The sequence below is a fragment of the Bos grunniens genome, chromosome 15 (genome assembly GCF_055505025.1).
Source record: "Bos grunniens cultivar Pamir isolate PY7600 chromosome 15, Bosgru_T2T1.0, whole genome shotgun sequence".
Lineage (NCBI taxonomy): Eukaryota > Metazoa > Chordata > Mammalia > Artiodactyla > Bovidae > Bos > Bos grunniens.
In genome coordinates, this window is record NC_141179.1 from 54184279 (window position 1) to 54201468 (window position 17190).

Sequence of the window (17190 nt, forward strand, 5' to 3'; positions counted from 1 at the left end):
GTATGGAGGTTCCTTAAAAAACTTAAAAAAAAAAAAAAAAAACCCATATGATCCAGCAATTTCACTCTCTGGTATACAAAATCCCACTTTTCTGGAAAAGTCAAAAATTCTAATTTGAAATTTTAGACAAATAGACAATCTTGTCCAAGGAAAAAAAATGATTAGAATTATAAACATGCAAGAGATTAAACCATAAAATGTACCCACAAAGAGACCTCCAGCCTCAGTTGACTTTATTGGCAAGTTCCAAAGTATATTTAAGAAACAGATCATTCAAATCTTAAAAGAACTCTTCCAGAGAAGATAAAAGAGTATACTCCCATCAATTCTTTTCTTGTGTCTAGCTTAACCTAGATACAACAGACAACATCAGAAAGAAAAAATCATTGTCTAACCTCACCAATGAACAAAGGTGCAAAAATCCTAAGTAAAATCTACCAAACCAAATCCAGCAATATATAAAAACAATAATAAATCATGACAATGTGTTTTTATGCCAGAATATAGTGTTGGTATAATATTTGAAAATTAATCAAGGTTATCCACAACATTGACAGGTTTAAAAAGAAAAATCAAATGACAATCTGAACTGATACAGAGAAAGTACCTAATAAAGTAAAACACTTACTACATATGATAAAATCTTAGCAAACAAGGAATATAGAAAAACTCAGGATGTGTGTGCTAAGATCCTATTAAGATTCTCCCGAGACCCTCTTAACTGGATGGTTGTGTCCATTTCTAGCAGCTACAGGTACTACTGCTATGAGCTCACACACACAACATTATCTGGAGAACCTCCTTGGGAGGACTGGAACCAGCTTATGCAAAAGACCTGAGAGTGATACACACCTTTCCCTCATGGCCAACAGCTAATGATATTTGGTGCAGAAGTATAACTCTATTGTGCAATTAACACTCCAGAAAGCATAGAATCAAGCTGATTAAACTTAATTAAACTTCACCTGAAATTATATCATTGCTTAGTTCTTTCCTTTCCCTATCCTGATTCCCTCACTCCTTTACAGGTTTCTCCTGAGAGCATTCCTTTTATAAATCACTTGCACAGAAATTCCTCTTTGCTTCTAGGGAACAAAACCCTAAAATATATATAAGTAAGTTTAAACTTTCCACTTTCAGCACATAAGGAATAGAAAGGAACTTCCTGAATCTGTTAATGGCAAGCTATAAGGAGGAGGAGAATGAGAAGGAGGAAGGCAGGATGGGATGGGGTGGCAAGACAGAAAATCCTATAGTCCTAGTCAAACCTATAAAGAAAGAAAAACAGACAAAAAGTACAAGAATAGAGAAGAAATAAAACTCACATAATTTGCAGATGAAATGATTGGGCACATTAAAAAATCTAAGAGAATAAATAATTTTTAGAATTACTAGAATATAGTTAAGAGTTTTTTGATACAAGGTCAATGTTCAAAAGACAACTGTATTTCTCTATACCAGCAAACAGAAAGAAATAATTTTAAATGGCATAAAAAATATCATGTACCACCTGTTTCCTGTATGGACCAAGAAAATTCCAACCATATCTGACCTTCCCACAGATAACAACTGTAACCTCTTAGACCAAATAAAAAACAAAGAAAGAAACAAAATCCACAAGACCTTAAAGTCCGAGAGAGTGAATAAATACAGATTTGATTCTAAAAGGGAGTTAACACTTAGGAGAAGGAACCAGCACAGATGAGTTTCCTAATTTTATGGTTTTTGAGAACAGACAGTAGTCAGAGCCTTGTGCAGTGGCTGAAATACCAATGGAAATCCCACGGTCCTTATGGCCGGAAGAAACAGCACACAGGATTCAGGGCCACCATGCCCACTGGAGTACACATCCAAGAAAGGAGAGATTTAGAAAGGGAGAACCCCACATTCTGTCCATAAACTGTCCCAAACTCTAGCTGACTCCTCTACTACATAAGTGTGGGACAGACAATCAGCTAAGGATAAAAAAACAAACTGAGATTTGAGAAGCCTCTCAGGAAACAGCATGTATAGTCTGAGTTCAACCAAGTTAATGATATACTAAAATAAACAAAATATTTCCTCTCCAGAGGAAAAACGGATTCCAGGCTCTCCACAATATAACACTCATCATGTCCATGATGCAATCCATAATTACCAGACAAATGAAGAATTAGAGAAACGCGATGCATTCTCAAGAGCAGAGATAATTAGTGGTGACCAACTCTAACATATCCAGATGTTAGAATTAGCCAACAAGGATTTTAACAGAGCTATTATAAGTGACTTAAAGAAAAATGCTCTTGGAATGCACGAAAAGATGAGACATCTTACAGAAGAAATAGAAACTATAGAAAAGAACCAGATGGAAATTTTAGAACTGAAAAACACAATATCTGAGATTAAAAATTCACTGAATGGTCTTAATAGCAGAATGGAGATGAAAGGGTCCATGAACTAGAAGACAGATCAATAGAAATGATCTATTCTGAAATACAGAGAGAAAAAAGATAAAAATAGAGTCTCAGAGATGTATCCAAGACAATACCAAGAAATCTAACATATGTATAAATAACACTAAGAGAATTCATTACCAGTGAATCTGTATTATAATAAAGGCTAAAGGAAATTCTTTAAGTTGAAGGGGAGGGATATCATTTGGAAACTTGAATTTTGGGGAAAGAACGAAGAGCACTGGATATAGTAGAAAGCTCGATAAATATAAACAGACTGTTTTTTCTTCTTAATGTCTTTAAAATGCAGAGGACTGACTAAAGCAAAAACTATAACACTTTTATAAAAAGTGATACAAATGATAAAGGATGGAGGTGGTATTGATGATAAAAAATGGGCCAACACTGTTGCAAGAACTCACAATATTAGTGGTATAATATTAACTCTAAATAAACTGAGGAAAGTTAATTTTCCAAAATTGAAACTAATGAAACAAAATCCCCAAAGTCCAATATCTATTAAAGAAATTGTATTTGTTCTCAAAAAGCTTCAGGCCCAGATGGGTTAGGTGGCAAATTCTATCAAACATTTAAAGAAAAAATAATACCATCGTGCAAAAAGGTTTTCAGAAAATAAAGCAGGGAACATTTCAATTAATTTTACAAGGCCATCATAATCCTAATACAAAAATCTAACAAATATACAAAAAGATTCTTAACAAAATATATAAAAAGAATAATACATTATGACCAAGTAGTATTTATCTAAGGAATATCAGTTGAATCAACATTCAAAAATCACTATAATTCATGATATCACAAAGTAAAAAAACTGTTTAATGTTATGGTACATCCAGACAATGGACTATTATTCAGTGATAAAAATAAATGAGCTCTCAAGCCATGAAAAGACATGGAGGAAACTTAAAAGCATATTACTAAGTGAAATAAGCCAATCTAAAAAGGCTAAATACTGTGTGATTCCCACTATGTGACATTCTGGAAAAGGGAAAACTGTGGAAACTAAAAGGATCAGTGGCTGCCAGAGGTTGAGGGTTGAGGAAGTGATGAACAGGTGGAACATAAAGGATTCTTGGGGTTTCCCAGGTGGTTCAGTGGTAAAGAATCCACCTGCCAATGCAGGAGATGCAGGTTCGATCCCTGGGTCAGGAAGATGCCCTGAAGGAGGAAATGGCAACCCACTCCAGCATTCTTGCCTGGAAAATCCCATGGACAGAGGAACCTGGTGGGCTATAGTCCATGGGGGTCACAAAGAGTCGGACACGACTAAGCAGAGAGAGAGGATTCTTAGGATAGTGAAACTATTCTGCATGATAATAAAATGGTAGACACACGTCATTACACATTTGTCCAAACCCATACAATGTACACTACCAAGAATAAAACATATGTATAATAAGGCTGTTCTCTTCCTCCCTGAATACACCCTATTCGATCACTCCCTGCTTCACCTACACCCTACTCACATGACTAACCTTCCTTCCTAATCACAGAGACATACTTGCCCCCAGCCGCAGCTAGTGATTGCTCTAATCTCCAGATCAGAACAGCTCCAATATGATAGTTTATCAAAGGGGCAGTGATGCTCCTCTGCTGGTTTCCCTGGTAACTGATGTGCCGACCTAACATCAATTTCCTTTGGTAACTGGTAAATTCCCTCACTGCCTTCCCCAATAACTAAGACTACTGCCATGCCATCTGCCATACATGATGGGGTGTTGCTCCAGGGCCTTGCTTCAGACATGTAAGATGCCCCTGTCCATTATATCATTGATGTCTCTGTTGCTGACTGTGAGCTCTTTCTTCAGCCTTGAGGCTAGGCAAATACAAGGCATGAAGGTCTGTGGGGTGAGGCTCAACAGCATACTGGAAACAGTGGATTTGGGGAGGTTAATGTGTCAGCGTATGTTTATCAATTCTAACAAGTGTACCACACTGATGGGGGATGTGGATAATGAGGGAAGCTATCCATGAGTGAGGGTAGGGGGAATATGAGAAATCTCTCTATATACTTTACCTTCAATTGTGCTGTGAACCTAAAATTGCTTAAAAAATAAAGTTCTAATTAAAAAAAACTAACATGACCTTCTCAGTAGATGCAGAAAAAGCATTTGACACAAACTGAACCCCAACAACACGAGAAGACTCTACACACAGATGTCACCAGATGGTCAACACCAAAATCAGATTGATTATATTTTTTGCAGTGAAAGATGGAGAAGCTCTACACAGTCTGCAAAAACAAGACCGGGAGCTGACTGTAGCTCAGATCATGAACTCCTTATTGCCAAATTCAGACTTAAATTGAAGAAAGTGGGGAAAACCACTAGACCATTCAGGTATGACCTAAATCAAATCCCTTATGATTATACAGTGGAAGTGAGAAATAGACTTAAGGGACTAGATCTGATAGAGTGCCTGATGAACTATGGATGGAGGTTCATGACATTGTACAGGAAATAGGAATTAAGACCATCCCCAAAAAAATAAATGCAAAAAAGCAAAACGGCTGTCTGAGGAGGCCTTACAAATAGCTGTGAAAAGAAGAGAAGCAAAAAGCAACGGAGAAAAGGAAAGATATACCCATTTGAATGCGGAGTTCCAAAGCATAGCAAGGAGAGATAAGAAAGCCTTCCTCAGCGATCAATGCAAAGAAATAGAGGAAAACAATAGAATGGGAAAGACTAGAGATCTCTTTAAGAAAATTAGAGATACCAAGGGAATATTTCATGCAAAGATGGGCTCAATAAAGGACAGAAATGGTATGGACCTAATAGAAGCAGAGGATATTAAGAAGAGGTGGCAAGAATACACAGAACTGTACAAAAAAGATCTTCACGACCCAGATAATCATGATGGTGTGATCACTCACACTCACCTAGAGCCAGATATCCTGTAATGTGAAGTCAAGTGGGTCTTAGGAAGCATCACTAAGAACAAAGCTAGTGGAGGTGATGGAATTCCAGTTGAGCTATTTCAAATCCTAAAAGACAGTGCTGTGAAAGTGCTGCACTAAATATGCCAGCAAATTTGGGAAACTCAGCAGTGGCCACAGGACTGGAAAAGATCAGTTTTCATTCCAATCCCTAAGAAAGGCAATGCCAAAGAATGCTCAAACTACCACACAATTGCACTCATCTCACACGCTAGTAAAGTAATGCTCAAAATTCTCCAAGCCAGGCTTCAGTAATATGTGAACCATGAATGTCCAGACGTTCAAGCTGGTTTTAGAAAAAGCAGAGGAACCAGAGATCAAATTGCCAAAAACCGCTGGATCATCGAAAAAGCAAGAGAGTTTCAGAAAAACATGTATTTCTACTTTATTGACAATGCAAAGCCTTTGACTGAGTGGATCACAATAAACTGTGGAAAATTCTGAAGGAGATGGGAATACCAGACCAACCTGACCCACCTCTTGAAAAACCTGTATGCAGGTCAGGAAGCAACAGTTAGAACTGGACATGGAACAACAACTTTTCCAAATAGGAAAGTACATCAAGGCTGTATATTATCACCCTGCTTATTTAACTTATATGCAGAGTACATCATGAGAAGTGCTGGGCTGGAATCAAGATTGCTGGGAGAAATATCAATAAGCTCAGATATGCAGATGATACCACCCTAATGGCAGAAAGTGAAGAAGAACTAAACAGCCTCTTGATGAAAGTGAAAGAGGAGAGTGAAAAAGTTGGCTTAAAGCTCAACATTCAGAAAATGAAAATCATGGCATCTGGTCCCACCACTTCATGGCAAATAGATGGAGAAACAGTGGAAACAGTGGCTGACCAGTCAATCCTAAAGGAATCAGTCCTGAATATTCATGAAAAGGACTGATGCTGAAGCTTCAATACTTTGGCCACCTGATGTGAAGAACTGCATCATTGAAAAAGACCCTGATGCTGGTAAAGATTCAAGGTGGGAGGAGAAGGGGATGACAGAGGATGAGATGGTTGGATGGCATCACTGACTCGATGGTTATGAGTTTGAGTAAGCTTCAGGAGTTGGTGAATGCCAGGGAAGCCTAGTGTGCTGCAGTCCATGGGGTTGTGAAGAGTAGGACATGACTGAGTGACTGAACTGAACTGAATGTTCACAGCAGTAGTATTTCAATAGCCAAGCTATGGAAGCTACCCAAGTGTCCATTAACAGGTTAATGGATAAAGAAGATGTAATACACACATACACACACAATGCAAAAGTACTTACCCATAAAAAATAATGAAATTTTTCCATTTGCAACAACATGGATGGACCTGGAGGGTATTGTGCTTAATAAAATAAGACTGAGAAAGACAAATACCATATGTGATCATTTATATGTGGAATACAGAAAATAAAATGAATGAATACAACAAAATAGAAACAGACTCACAGAGAAAAACCCATGGGGAGAGGAAAGAGAGGAGGGACAAAATAGAGGTAGGTGATTAAGAGGTACAAACTATTAGGTATAAAATAAACTACAAGGATACATTGTATATCACAGGAAATATAGCCAATGTTTTATAACTTCAAATGGAATATAATTTATAAAAATTTTGAATGACTATGCTGTACACCTGACATATAATATTGTATATCAACTATACCTCAATTAAAAAAAATCTCTTCATTGTTATTGCAAGTCCCCTGTTCAGTTTAATTTCCCTGATAGGTTTTCAACTGCTGCAATATTCTAGTTTATGTATCCTTTCTCTGATTGGTGGGCATTTAGGTTTTTAATAGTTTTTACCTGCAATAAATAATAAAATATTTCAGAGGGAAAATTACATGAGAAAATTCTGAAGCAGAAACCACAAAACTACCACTTACACTGAAAAGATTTTCTAACAAAGTCTGGTGAGCTGAAAGCTAAGATGACTTTGCATCTAAGAAGCACAGTATTTTTCATTTACATTATAATTTTCATACTCTTTTGAGCATTCAATAAGACCATTTTCATAGTTTTGTTTGGTAAGATATAGTCCTCATTAAATTACTTGGTATAAAAGAGCCTATGCAAGACTGGATACACTATCTGTATCCTTTCCACCAGCATTAATCATTTTCTTCATTAACTCCCAACACCAGAGGGCAGCAGCTTCAGTTCTAATTAGCAATAATGCAGAGAGTAACTAATGGAAAAAAATACTCCTTTAGCAAAATCTACACTAAATTACTACCCAACCTTTTATTTGGGGGAAAAAGTGTTTCTACAATATAGAACAGACATATGAAATAAATAAAAACAACTACATAAGCAAAACACACTGTCTTCCCACAAGGACAGATAAATCAAATTTAGATTGTCCAGGGAGAGACCATGAAAATCCGAGTTAGAGGCATTTAATAACATTTACATTCCTTGGTTAATTTAATGTATAAGCATAGATGTCTCTTGTTGTGGCAGTCCCAGTCATGGCTCAGACAGTAAAGAATTTGCCTGCAATGCAGGAGACCTGGGTTCAATCCCTGGTCAGGAAGATTCCCTAGAGAAGGGAATGGTTACCCACTGCAGTATTCTTGCCTGGAGAAGTCCAAGGACAGAGGAGCCTGGTGGGCTACAGTCCGTCCATGGGGTCGCAGAGTCAGACAAGACTAAGTGACTACTACTTTCCCATGACTTCCCTCGTGGCTCAGACGGCAAAGAATCTGCCTGCAATGTGGGAGATCTGGGTTCAATCCCTGGGTCGGGAAGATATCCTGGAGGAGGAAATGGCAACCCACTCCAGTATGCTTACCTGGGAAACCCCGTGGATAGAGGAGCCTGATGGGCTGCAGTCCATGGGGTCGTAAAGAGTCAGACACTACAGAGCAACTAACACTTTCACTTTAATAATTTGGAAGAGCCAAATAAAGACAAATTCCTTTTCGTTAGCTTCTCTTGGCTCTCTGATTTTTCAAATAGGAGGAAAGGAAGAGATGGGGAAAAAATAATTCTAGATTAAAGATATAACCAAATAGATTTCTAATGGCCTTGTAGAAAACTTAAAGGAACTAAACAAAACTCCTTTTTGATAGAAAAAACAGGGCAAAGAAGACCCTAAATAAAAGGAAGAAGTAGTCAGTCTACCTATTTTGACATTTTCAGATGGGAAAGAAGAGGGTGCTTTCAAATGAGAATCCTTTCCCTTTCAAGCATTTTTTTTTTAATCAAAGACTTGAATTTTTAGAAAAATTTGGGGTTTACAGAAAATTGAACACGTGGTACAGGGAGTTCCCTTAAACCCTCCTACCCCACCTGTTTCCCCTGTTGTTAACACTGTGTTTTGGGGCTAGAGGGAATGGAGGTAAGGGGACTTCTTTAATGAGTACAGAGTTTCAGATTCACAAGACAAAAACGTTCTGGAGATCTGTTTCATAAAAATGAGAATCTGATTAATGCTATTGAAAAAGTGAAGTCGCTCAGTCGCGTCCGACTCTGCGACCCCATGGACTATAGTCTACCAGGCTCCTCCGTCCATGGGGTTTTCCAGGCAAGAAGACTGGAGTGGGTTGCAATTTCCTTCTCCAGGAGATCTTCCCAACCCAGGGATTGAACCCGGGTCTCCCGCATTGTAGGCAGATGCTTTACCATTTGAGCCACCAGGGAAGTCCCACACTTAAAAACAGTGAAGATGGTAAATTTTATGTGTTTTTACCCACAATAAAACTTTAAATTTTCTGTTTTTTCTTCAGATTAATCCTCAAAACTGAAAATACTGCAAGTATTAGATTAAGATTATCTAAATATTGTTAACTACAGACCCTGAGTTTGGATAAAATTTCATCTTTCCAGGCTCACCTTGGTCACCTGAAGGTGCTGAGATCAAATGGATTTTTTTCCCCTTAAGCTCCATCAATTAAGTCTTTAAAAATCACACCCTATTTTAGTTTGCTTCACTTTTGAACCATAACTTGCTTATTCAAGTCTGTTTTCCTTCCTTCTCCCTGCCCTCCCTCCTCCCCTTCCTCCCTTTCTTCCATCTGTGGTTAACTGCTTTTCTTTTGTTGATGTTGCTGTTGCCAGAAATAACATGCCATCTTCATCATTATCATTAACATCTTCCAGCTCTCTCTGATGGCACAGACATTGCATTCTTTTTTAAGATACATTTCTTTAAAGCCCAGTGTCGAACTAGTGCACAGTTGTCATCTGTGATTTCTTTACAATGGACTCCTGGGGTGGTTCCTTCATGTCAGCTTCTCTCATATTTTCTATTTCCTTTTGCTATAGGTTTCTTCAACCTGAACTTTTATATTTTCTATTGCATTTGGCAGGGGGTGAAGGGATACAGTTTTTTGTCCCCCTAACTTCCAAGAGCTCATTCTTCTTTCCTGTTCCTTTTACATAGCATCTTTCTTTATTTTGATAGAATAATTACCTTTTAAAATTGATTTTAAGTTGTTATGTTCCTTTACCTTGGTTCTTTTCTGGGTCCATTGCTTTGTTTTTACTCTTCATGCTGCTTGTCTTCTTTACATAACTTGATCCTTGGTAAGTCACTGATATCCACCAATTTTTCTGGGAAGCTGGTACGGGTTTTCTCTGGTTTTTAATACACGGGCATGTTTTCTTCTAATCTCTTCTCAAACAGAATGGCTAATTGGGAGCTCTGTGTTTGTGAGTTGGGCTTACGGTCCTGGAGACTTTGTTAGCACTAATTAAATTAAGTTTTCAAAAGAATAACTAAAACTAAGGGCATAATGTAATTTAGTCAAGACAGAGAACAGGGTGAGTGCACTCTCATTTTTCACAGCATGCATCTGACCGATAATATGTAAAATAAATCAAGGAATAGTGGTACTAGCTTTTATGGTCATGACAGTAACTAACAAGTCAAAAATGGGTTCTAAGGAGCAAACTGAGGATGAGAAGAGGTAAGTAGGAACACTGCTTTCCATTACAATCTCTTTTTACTATTTTTTAAAAAAACATAAGCATGTATTTCTTTGAAATAAATAAAAATAAATTTAAAAATAAAATTGTAGAAACTAAAGAGCAAATGTAAGAAATTTGGAAATATACAAAAGCAACAAATAAATGTGTGTATGTGTGTTTGTGTATATATATACACACACATATACATACACATACATACATACATATATATTACATATATATGTGTGTATATATATCTCCAAACCCTTATTTCTACATACTAAATGTCTTGGACAGAGGGAGAATGTTGTTGCCAAGGAAACCAAAGCAACTGTTAAGTAGCAAATTCAGCTCTTTAAAAAAAAATTCCATGGCAATTTATTCTGCAGAATATTATAGCCTACTTCAGCTTTTACAAAAACCAATAAAATGTTTTTAATGAGGTCCTTGAAACTTGGTTTATGATGTCACTAACATCTATTAAACAGTCCAGTTACAGAGTCTAGTACAGTGATAAGAAAGCTAGAGTAAAGATCAGATATCGTTAGGTTTAGTTCCAAGTTTGCCACTTAAAAGCCATATGTCCTTGAGCAGGTCATCTTCCCTGTCTGAAACTAAGTTTCTTTAGTAGTAAAAGTGGGGATAACTACACCTAACCTGCCTACCATACAGGGTTGCTGTGAATATCAAATTATTTAGATCATCAAGGTTTGAAACACTACACAAATAAATTCAAGTAATAACCACTAATATTTTCCAAAATTAACAAGGTGATAAGTATTCTTCATTGATCAAATGCCAAATTATGTAAAGTATTAGAAAAAGGTTAACAAAAAGTGTAATATAGACTAGTATTATAAAAAAAAAATGGAGAAGGAAATAGCAACCCACTCTAGTATTCTTGCTTGGAGAATTCCATGGACAAAGGAGTCTGGCAGGGTCACATGGGGTCCATGGGGTCCATGGGGGTCACAAGAGTTAGACACGATTTAGCGATTAAGCCATTATAAAAACTGTATTGAACTAGGTGGCAGATTCAAGTTCTGATTCAGGTTCTATCCACCACCATTGATAATTTCCACTTCTTTGGGTCTCTACACAATGAAACTGGACTAGACAACCTCTGTAAAGGTGCTTCATGGGTGTGTTTTCCATGACACGATAATTTAAAAGGAAATTCATTCACCACTTTAAAAAAAACAGGGGCTGTATTTTGCTTGAAAACTTTCATTGCTAGATGTTTGAAAACCACTGACTTTAGGATGAAGTCTTTTATTTCTATTTTCAGGCATTTCATAACCGTAACCTAATTAATCTATCTTTACATTCTACTCTTTCTCAACATAAACCTACCTTCAGAGACCACAGCATTCTACTTGTTATTTCTCAAAATGCCATGGCCAATTCTTGTCTCCACACTGTTGTCAACATGTATATAGTTGTTGCCACTACAGCTGACTGAGCAGCTCTGCCCTGGGTCCCATCCCACTCCCTACCCACATTTACACACCCAAACTTGGACAGGGCTTAATGTCTCTGATAAGACTGTTTTAAAAAATTGTAAAATTTATAGTATATCAAAAACAGGAGAGAGTTGTCATGTTTATAGAGAACCTAGCTTCTAGCCAGCAAGACTTGTCTGTAATCTGATAGAACGTATGAAAGCATTAGGAAGGAAGTGGGGACCTTAGCCCTAAAAGATAGAAGGGGGGAGCACTGTAGCGGTGTCATCTGTGCCCTGGCTGGAGGAGGAACACTTTGATCCACAGACTTGTTGGATTCCAGTGTGTAGGACAGTCCCATCAGAGAGATGGATGCATTTACTTATTACAGGCTAATGCTGTTAAACATTTATGCCATATATTGGACTCCTTGTGATTTGATTTCATAATCACTACAAATCTTCAGATTCTTTCACTTCCCTTATGGTGCATCTAGAAAATGGCCTGACTGAGACAAATTCATCTATATTACATCTGTGCCATAAATTAATAAAACAGCTTTCTGAATTCTGACATCAGTTACTGTGACCTTGAGGAGCATGAGTCCATCCTGAGACAAGACAGACTAACAAATTAGTCTGAAGGCATAAGAACCAAGGGTCAGATCCTGGACTATAGTAAACAGAACAAAAGAATGTCACTCCATAGCAACAGCAAGGGGTACCTGGGACCGCCCCAATAAACACCCTGTCTTATTGCACTATTTTTGTTTTAACACTTTCATATACCTTTATTCAAGGCCACTAACCACATACTAACGCCTTTCTATGACCTGGTCTACATGCCTTTCCAACAGTTTCTATGTACCCTAAGCTACTGCAGAAACAAATTTTCTAAGTACACACATTAATGTTTTTATCTCTGCTTGGAATATTCTTCCTCTCAATGTTGACAAGTCTAAATTTTAACTAATTCTGAAGGGTTTATCACAGATAACACCTGTTTTATGAAGAAATTTCAAAGAACACCGCCCACCATGACTAAAACTAGCAATATTAGTGACCTGGACAAGTAACAAATTGCTTTTAGATCAACTTATGACTTGGTACTATGTATTTCACCAGAGTCATCAAGGATCAGGGCATTTGGTAGGTTCTTTTTTTCACTATAAGAAAATAAATAGGTATTAATCAGGTATTACCTCACTTTCTCTATGCTGGAAGACCACACATGTCATCACCAACATGTAATGCAATAAATGCTGTAAATCCAAACTATTGTTTCACGTTTCTGCACTCCACATTTCAGTGCCCTGGGACACCAGAGCCTAGCTGACCTACACTATCAGTCTACAATAGATGTATCTTTCCTTACTAATTAAAAGCATTTTTCCCATTGAGAGAGGAATTGGTTAAGTGAAAGTGAAAAGTGAAGCCGCTCAGTCATGTCCAACTCTTCTCAACCCCATGGACTGCAGCCTACCAGGCTCCTCCATCCGTGGGATTTTCCAGGCAAGAGTTCTGGAGTGGGGTGCCATTGCCTTCTCCATTGGTTAAGTAAATATTATTTTTATTAAATAATTATTAAACTTGTTTAAATCTGTTAAAAGCACTTGTTACTTGCTACGTGTATTATATTTGTAAGCTTTTGTTTTATATTCCCTTCTATGTTCTTTGACGATATGGTCCATATCTAATTAATCTTTGTGTCTCCCACAGGTTTTCAGTCAGTACCTTGTATATAGAAGGCCCTTTAAATATAAATTAATTTCTCTTCCATTTTCGGTGAGGGCTATCCCCATTCTTTTTATATGTATCCCATCTTCTTATTGTCTTCCTTGACTACCCCAGTCCACAGGTCACTATTTTTAAATTCCTATAAAAACCAACTGCCTATAAACTATTAAATTGCCACCAATACCATCCCAGCATTATCTTTTTACGTGTATATGTATCTCATAGTCTTGTCACATTTCAGTATACCCAACAATATCTAGGTACAGCATGAACAATTGATATTAATTCACTCAGCCAATATTTTTAAAAATCAAAAGACCCATTAGGAAAAGTATAGTCAAAATTGGCACCTAAATAGAACAAAAGATTTCACCTGTGGCAATGAAACAAACTCCTATTGTTGAAGGGCCAAAGGCTTTGACACACATAATAGTTAGCAGTAAATTAAATTGTGTTGGAATTCTACAAGTATCTTTGAATATCATACATCTTCCTTTCACTTCACAGAGACACAAGTGCAATCACATTTCTTTACTGACAGCAGATGGCTTTAAACAATAGCAATTAACTATATTAAACCTATAGAGATAACATTCATTTGTAATTTAGATTTCTCTGCTGAAGACATATATATGGTCAGTTTACAGCATATATCATTTATAGTATGCTAAGCCTTAGCTCTTTTTTCCTACTAGGCTTCCTCCTCCCTAATGAACCAAAAGCAGAAGAGTAATCTGTAAATCTTCACTTCTTTTGTATCCTTCCACGACAAGGAACTATATTCACAGTAGGCAATAATAAAAACAGGCAAAATGGATTTAAAGTTATTTGCATTTTTCACATCTTTGTAATCAATGGGATACCACAGATTTTGTACATGACTGAAAAAAGTGTGTGTACATAATGTATTTTTTGTATAAATGGTCAAATCCTACAAAGAGGGTGTTAGCTCTCTAGTAGCTCATTCAGAACATTCTGGAGCCTCACTACTCAAAGTGTGGTCCACAGTGTGGTCCATTATGAAGCAGAATCTCACACCCCACCCCAGGCCTCCTAAATCACAATCTGCATTTAAAGATCTCCAGGTGATCTGCATGCACTTCAAGAGTTTGAAATGCACTGGTTTAGACTCCAGAGGAAGAATTAGAATGTCCAAGATACATATAACCATGTAATACTAAACAAGTAATTGCTTATTTGTTGGTCTTCCTTATTTGCTGACTGAAGGCTTTTTGAGGGTAGGAACCCTTTCTAGCCTCCTCACCACTAGCATACCCTGGACCCAACAGGCCCTGAAACATTACCCAATGCTCAATGGATATTTTTTGCTGAACGCATGAATGACTGAACAAAGATAAAACTTTTTCAGAAGGCTAATAATCCTTTAGGAAGTTGAATAACATGATTTCACATATGACCACATTAATTCTTTAATTCAGTATTATTAATTCCATTTAAAATACATTGCCGTCTCTACTTCAACAAATGTAATATACTCGACAAAGCAGAAGCTTGGATCATCTTCCTCTGTTGGAGCTAAGGGCCTCTTTACAAGTGAGATGGCTGCATTTTAATTCTAGCTCTCATATATCCATCCCATATGCCTCCACAAGATGAAAACACCGCAACAATTTGGAGAGAGTACGGGTAGGGGAACAGAGGAGGAATGGATACAAGTCTGTATACGGAGCATCGCATGAAACCTGGAAAAAATGATTTTTGGAAGAGGATACTTCCAGAAAATAACTTCTGGCCAGAGGAAAAAAGAGAACCCTTATCTTTCTCAAGAGCAAAAGGTGGTATTAGAGAATACACGGGAGCGGGAGCGATACCAGCGACTACCTAGCGACGTAAGGTGGAAACACACCAGACCAGCGCTCAAGCAGATAGTGGTTAGATACTGTCCCAGAAGGCGGAAACACACACACACACACACACACACACACACACACACACACACACACACACACACACACACACACACACACACACACACACACACACACACACACACACACACACACACACACACACACACACACACACACACACCCCCCCCCCCCCCCCCCCACCCACCCCCCACCCACTTTCAGATTTGCGGAGAAGGAAGTCAAGGGAGAAGAAAGGGAGAAGGAAATATCTCTATTAAGGGTATACGATGATGATGATTAATTATTATCATTTTTTTGGAGAAAAGGGACATGATATACACTTGAAGGGAGGCGGGAAGGGGGGGAGGAGGAAGGAAGGTAGCAATTTCTCGCCCTGCAAAAGGAAGCGACTACAGGCGTCCTTTCCCAGCTCAGACGGCCCCAGGGAGGCAGCCCAGGCATAGGTGGGTGGCAACGCCCAGCTCCGCTAGCTCCCGCCGCATGGCCTGAGCCATCTCCCCCACAGCCTGCCGAGCACCGGGTGGGGACGGGCAAGGGCGTTCACGGTGTGGGAGGGCGTGCAGGAGGAGGGGGAGGATGCCCTGCTGACCAGGTACCCACCTTATCCCAACGGAGCCACTGCTCGATGGCTGTGTCTAGCTGAGGGTCCCCAGTGTGATAGGGGGCGTGGAGCAGGTTGGAGTTCAGGTCCCCCTCTGCGTTTTCAGTCATGGCAGCCAGTCTCGGGTGCGAGAATGGGGATCCAGCGAAGACACCGAGCTGGAGGAGCTTGACGTGTGCTCACCGGGATCTCGACGCCCCCTCCTCACTGAAAGGCATCGGAGACCAAACGCAGGACGTTTGTACCAGGTCCTGCCGCAGCTTCGGGGAAACAGGAGAGAGGGGGGACGCGGCCACCTTATTCCCACTAGACGAGCTCCTGGTCTCTCTGGGCGAACGGACTGAGGCGGTCCCACCTCGAGAGAACAACAACAGCCCCAGATGTCTGGGTCGTGGCCGCCGCCGCTACCGCCGCCTTCGCAGCTTTAGGCCCCGCCCTCGCGCCTCTGGCCCCGCCCCTTCCCAGCCGATTTAAGCACCCGGGACTCGGGGAGCGAGCTGGGAAGCGCGCTCCCGACGCCTTCCCAGCGGCGCGATTTAGGACTGTGCTGCGAAGTGAGGAATAGGGGCAGGGCCATTTTATTTCTTAATTTGCCTTTTTCCCCGTGTCTTATTCTTGTTACAATCCCCACCCACCCCCACGCGTCTCCTTTTCTCCATCAGACGCCATGTCCACCACGATGCGCCCGCCTCAGAGCTCGCTTTTGTGAATCCCCATTGCGCGCGAAGGCCCCCTCCTGTTTCGTCTTGGGGAGCGCGCCTGGCGGGAGAGTGCGAGGGCTGTCCCCGCATGGCCTCACGGGAGTTGTAGTTCTTCATCTCTTCTCCCCAAGCCCCCGCCCCCCCCAGCCCTGGCGTGTAAAGACCACCGCAGACTACAACTCCCAGCAGCTCTTTGCCCTGCGTTTTCTCAAAGGAAAAAAAGCTACACCTCTAGGCTGTTTCCTATAGAAACGCCCGGTCCGCGTTAGGTCCACTGCAGTTGTGTCCCTGGGCTTCAATTAGATTAAACAAGGGCAGGTGCAGGAAGGGTACAGCTGATATCTATTCAGTACTTTACAGTTTACGAATCGCCTTCTGTCGTCTAAACCATCGTGTGACAGTAAAAAGGACATGATCCATTCTCATTTTACACACAAAGAGGAAGCTGCCTCTGAGTGAACTGACTTTTTCAAAGGTGGAGTTCAAAAGTAGTCGAACGAGCAATCCAACCTCATTTTAGGTCTC

At 39.4% G+C, this 17190-nt stretch overlaps 1 protein-coding gene across 1 annotated transcript in view; it reads right to left on the bottom strand.

Annotated features, from left to right (window-relative positions):
* The window catches only part of PGM2L1 (phosphoglucomutase 2 like 1), a 62425-nt gene extending 45687 nt beyond the window's left edge, over positions 1 to 16738 (bottom strand). The window contains exon 1 of the mRNA XM_086340782.1: positions 15964 to 16738. Coding sequence (XP_086196908.1) covers positions 15964 to 16074 — 111 coding nt within the window. The 5' untranslated portion in view covers positions 16075 to 16738. The remainder of the gene's footprint in view (positions 1 to 15963) is intronic.
* Between the last annotated feature and the right edge of the window lie 452 nt (positions 16739 to 17190).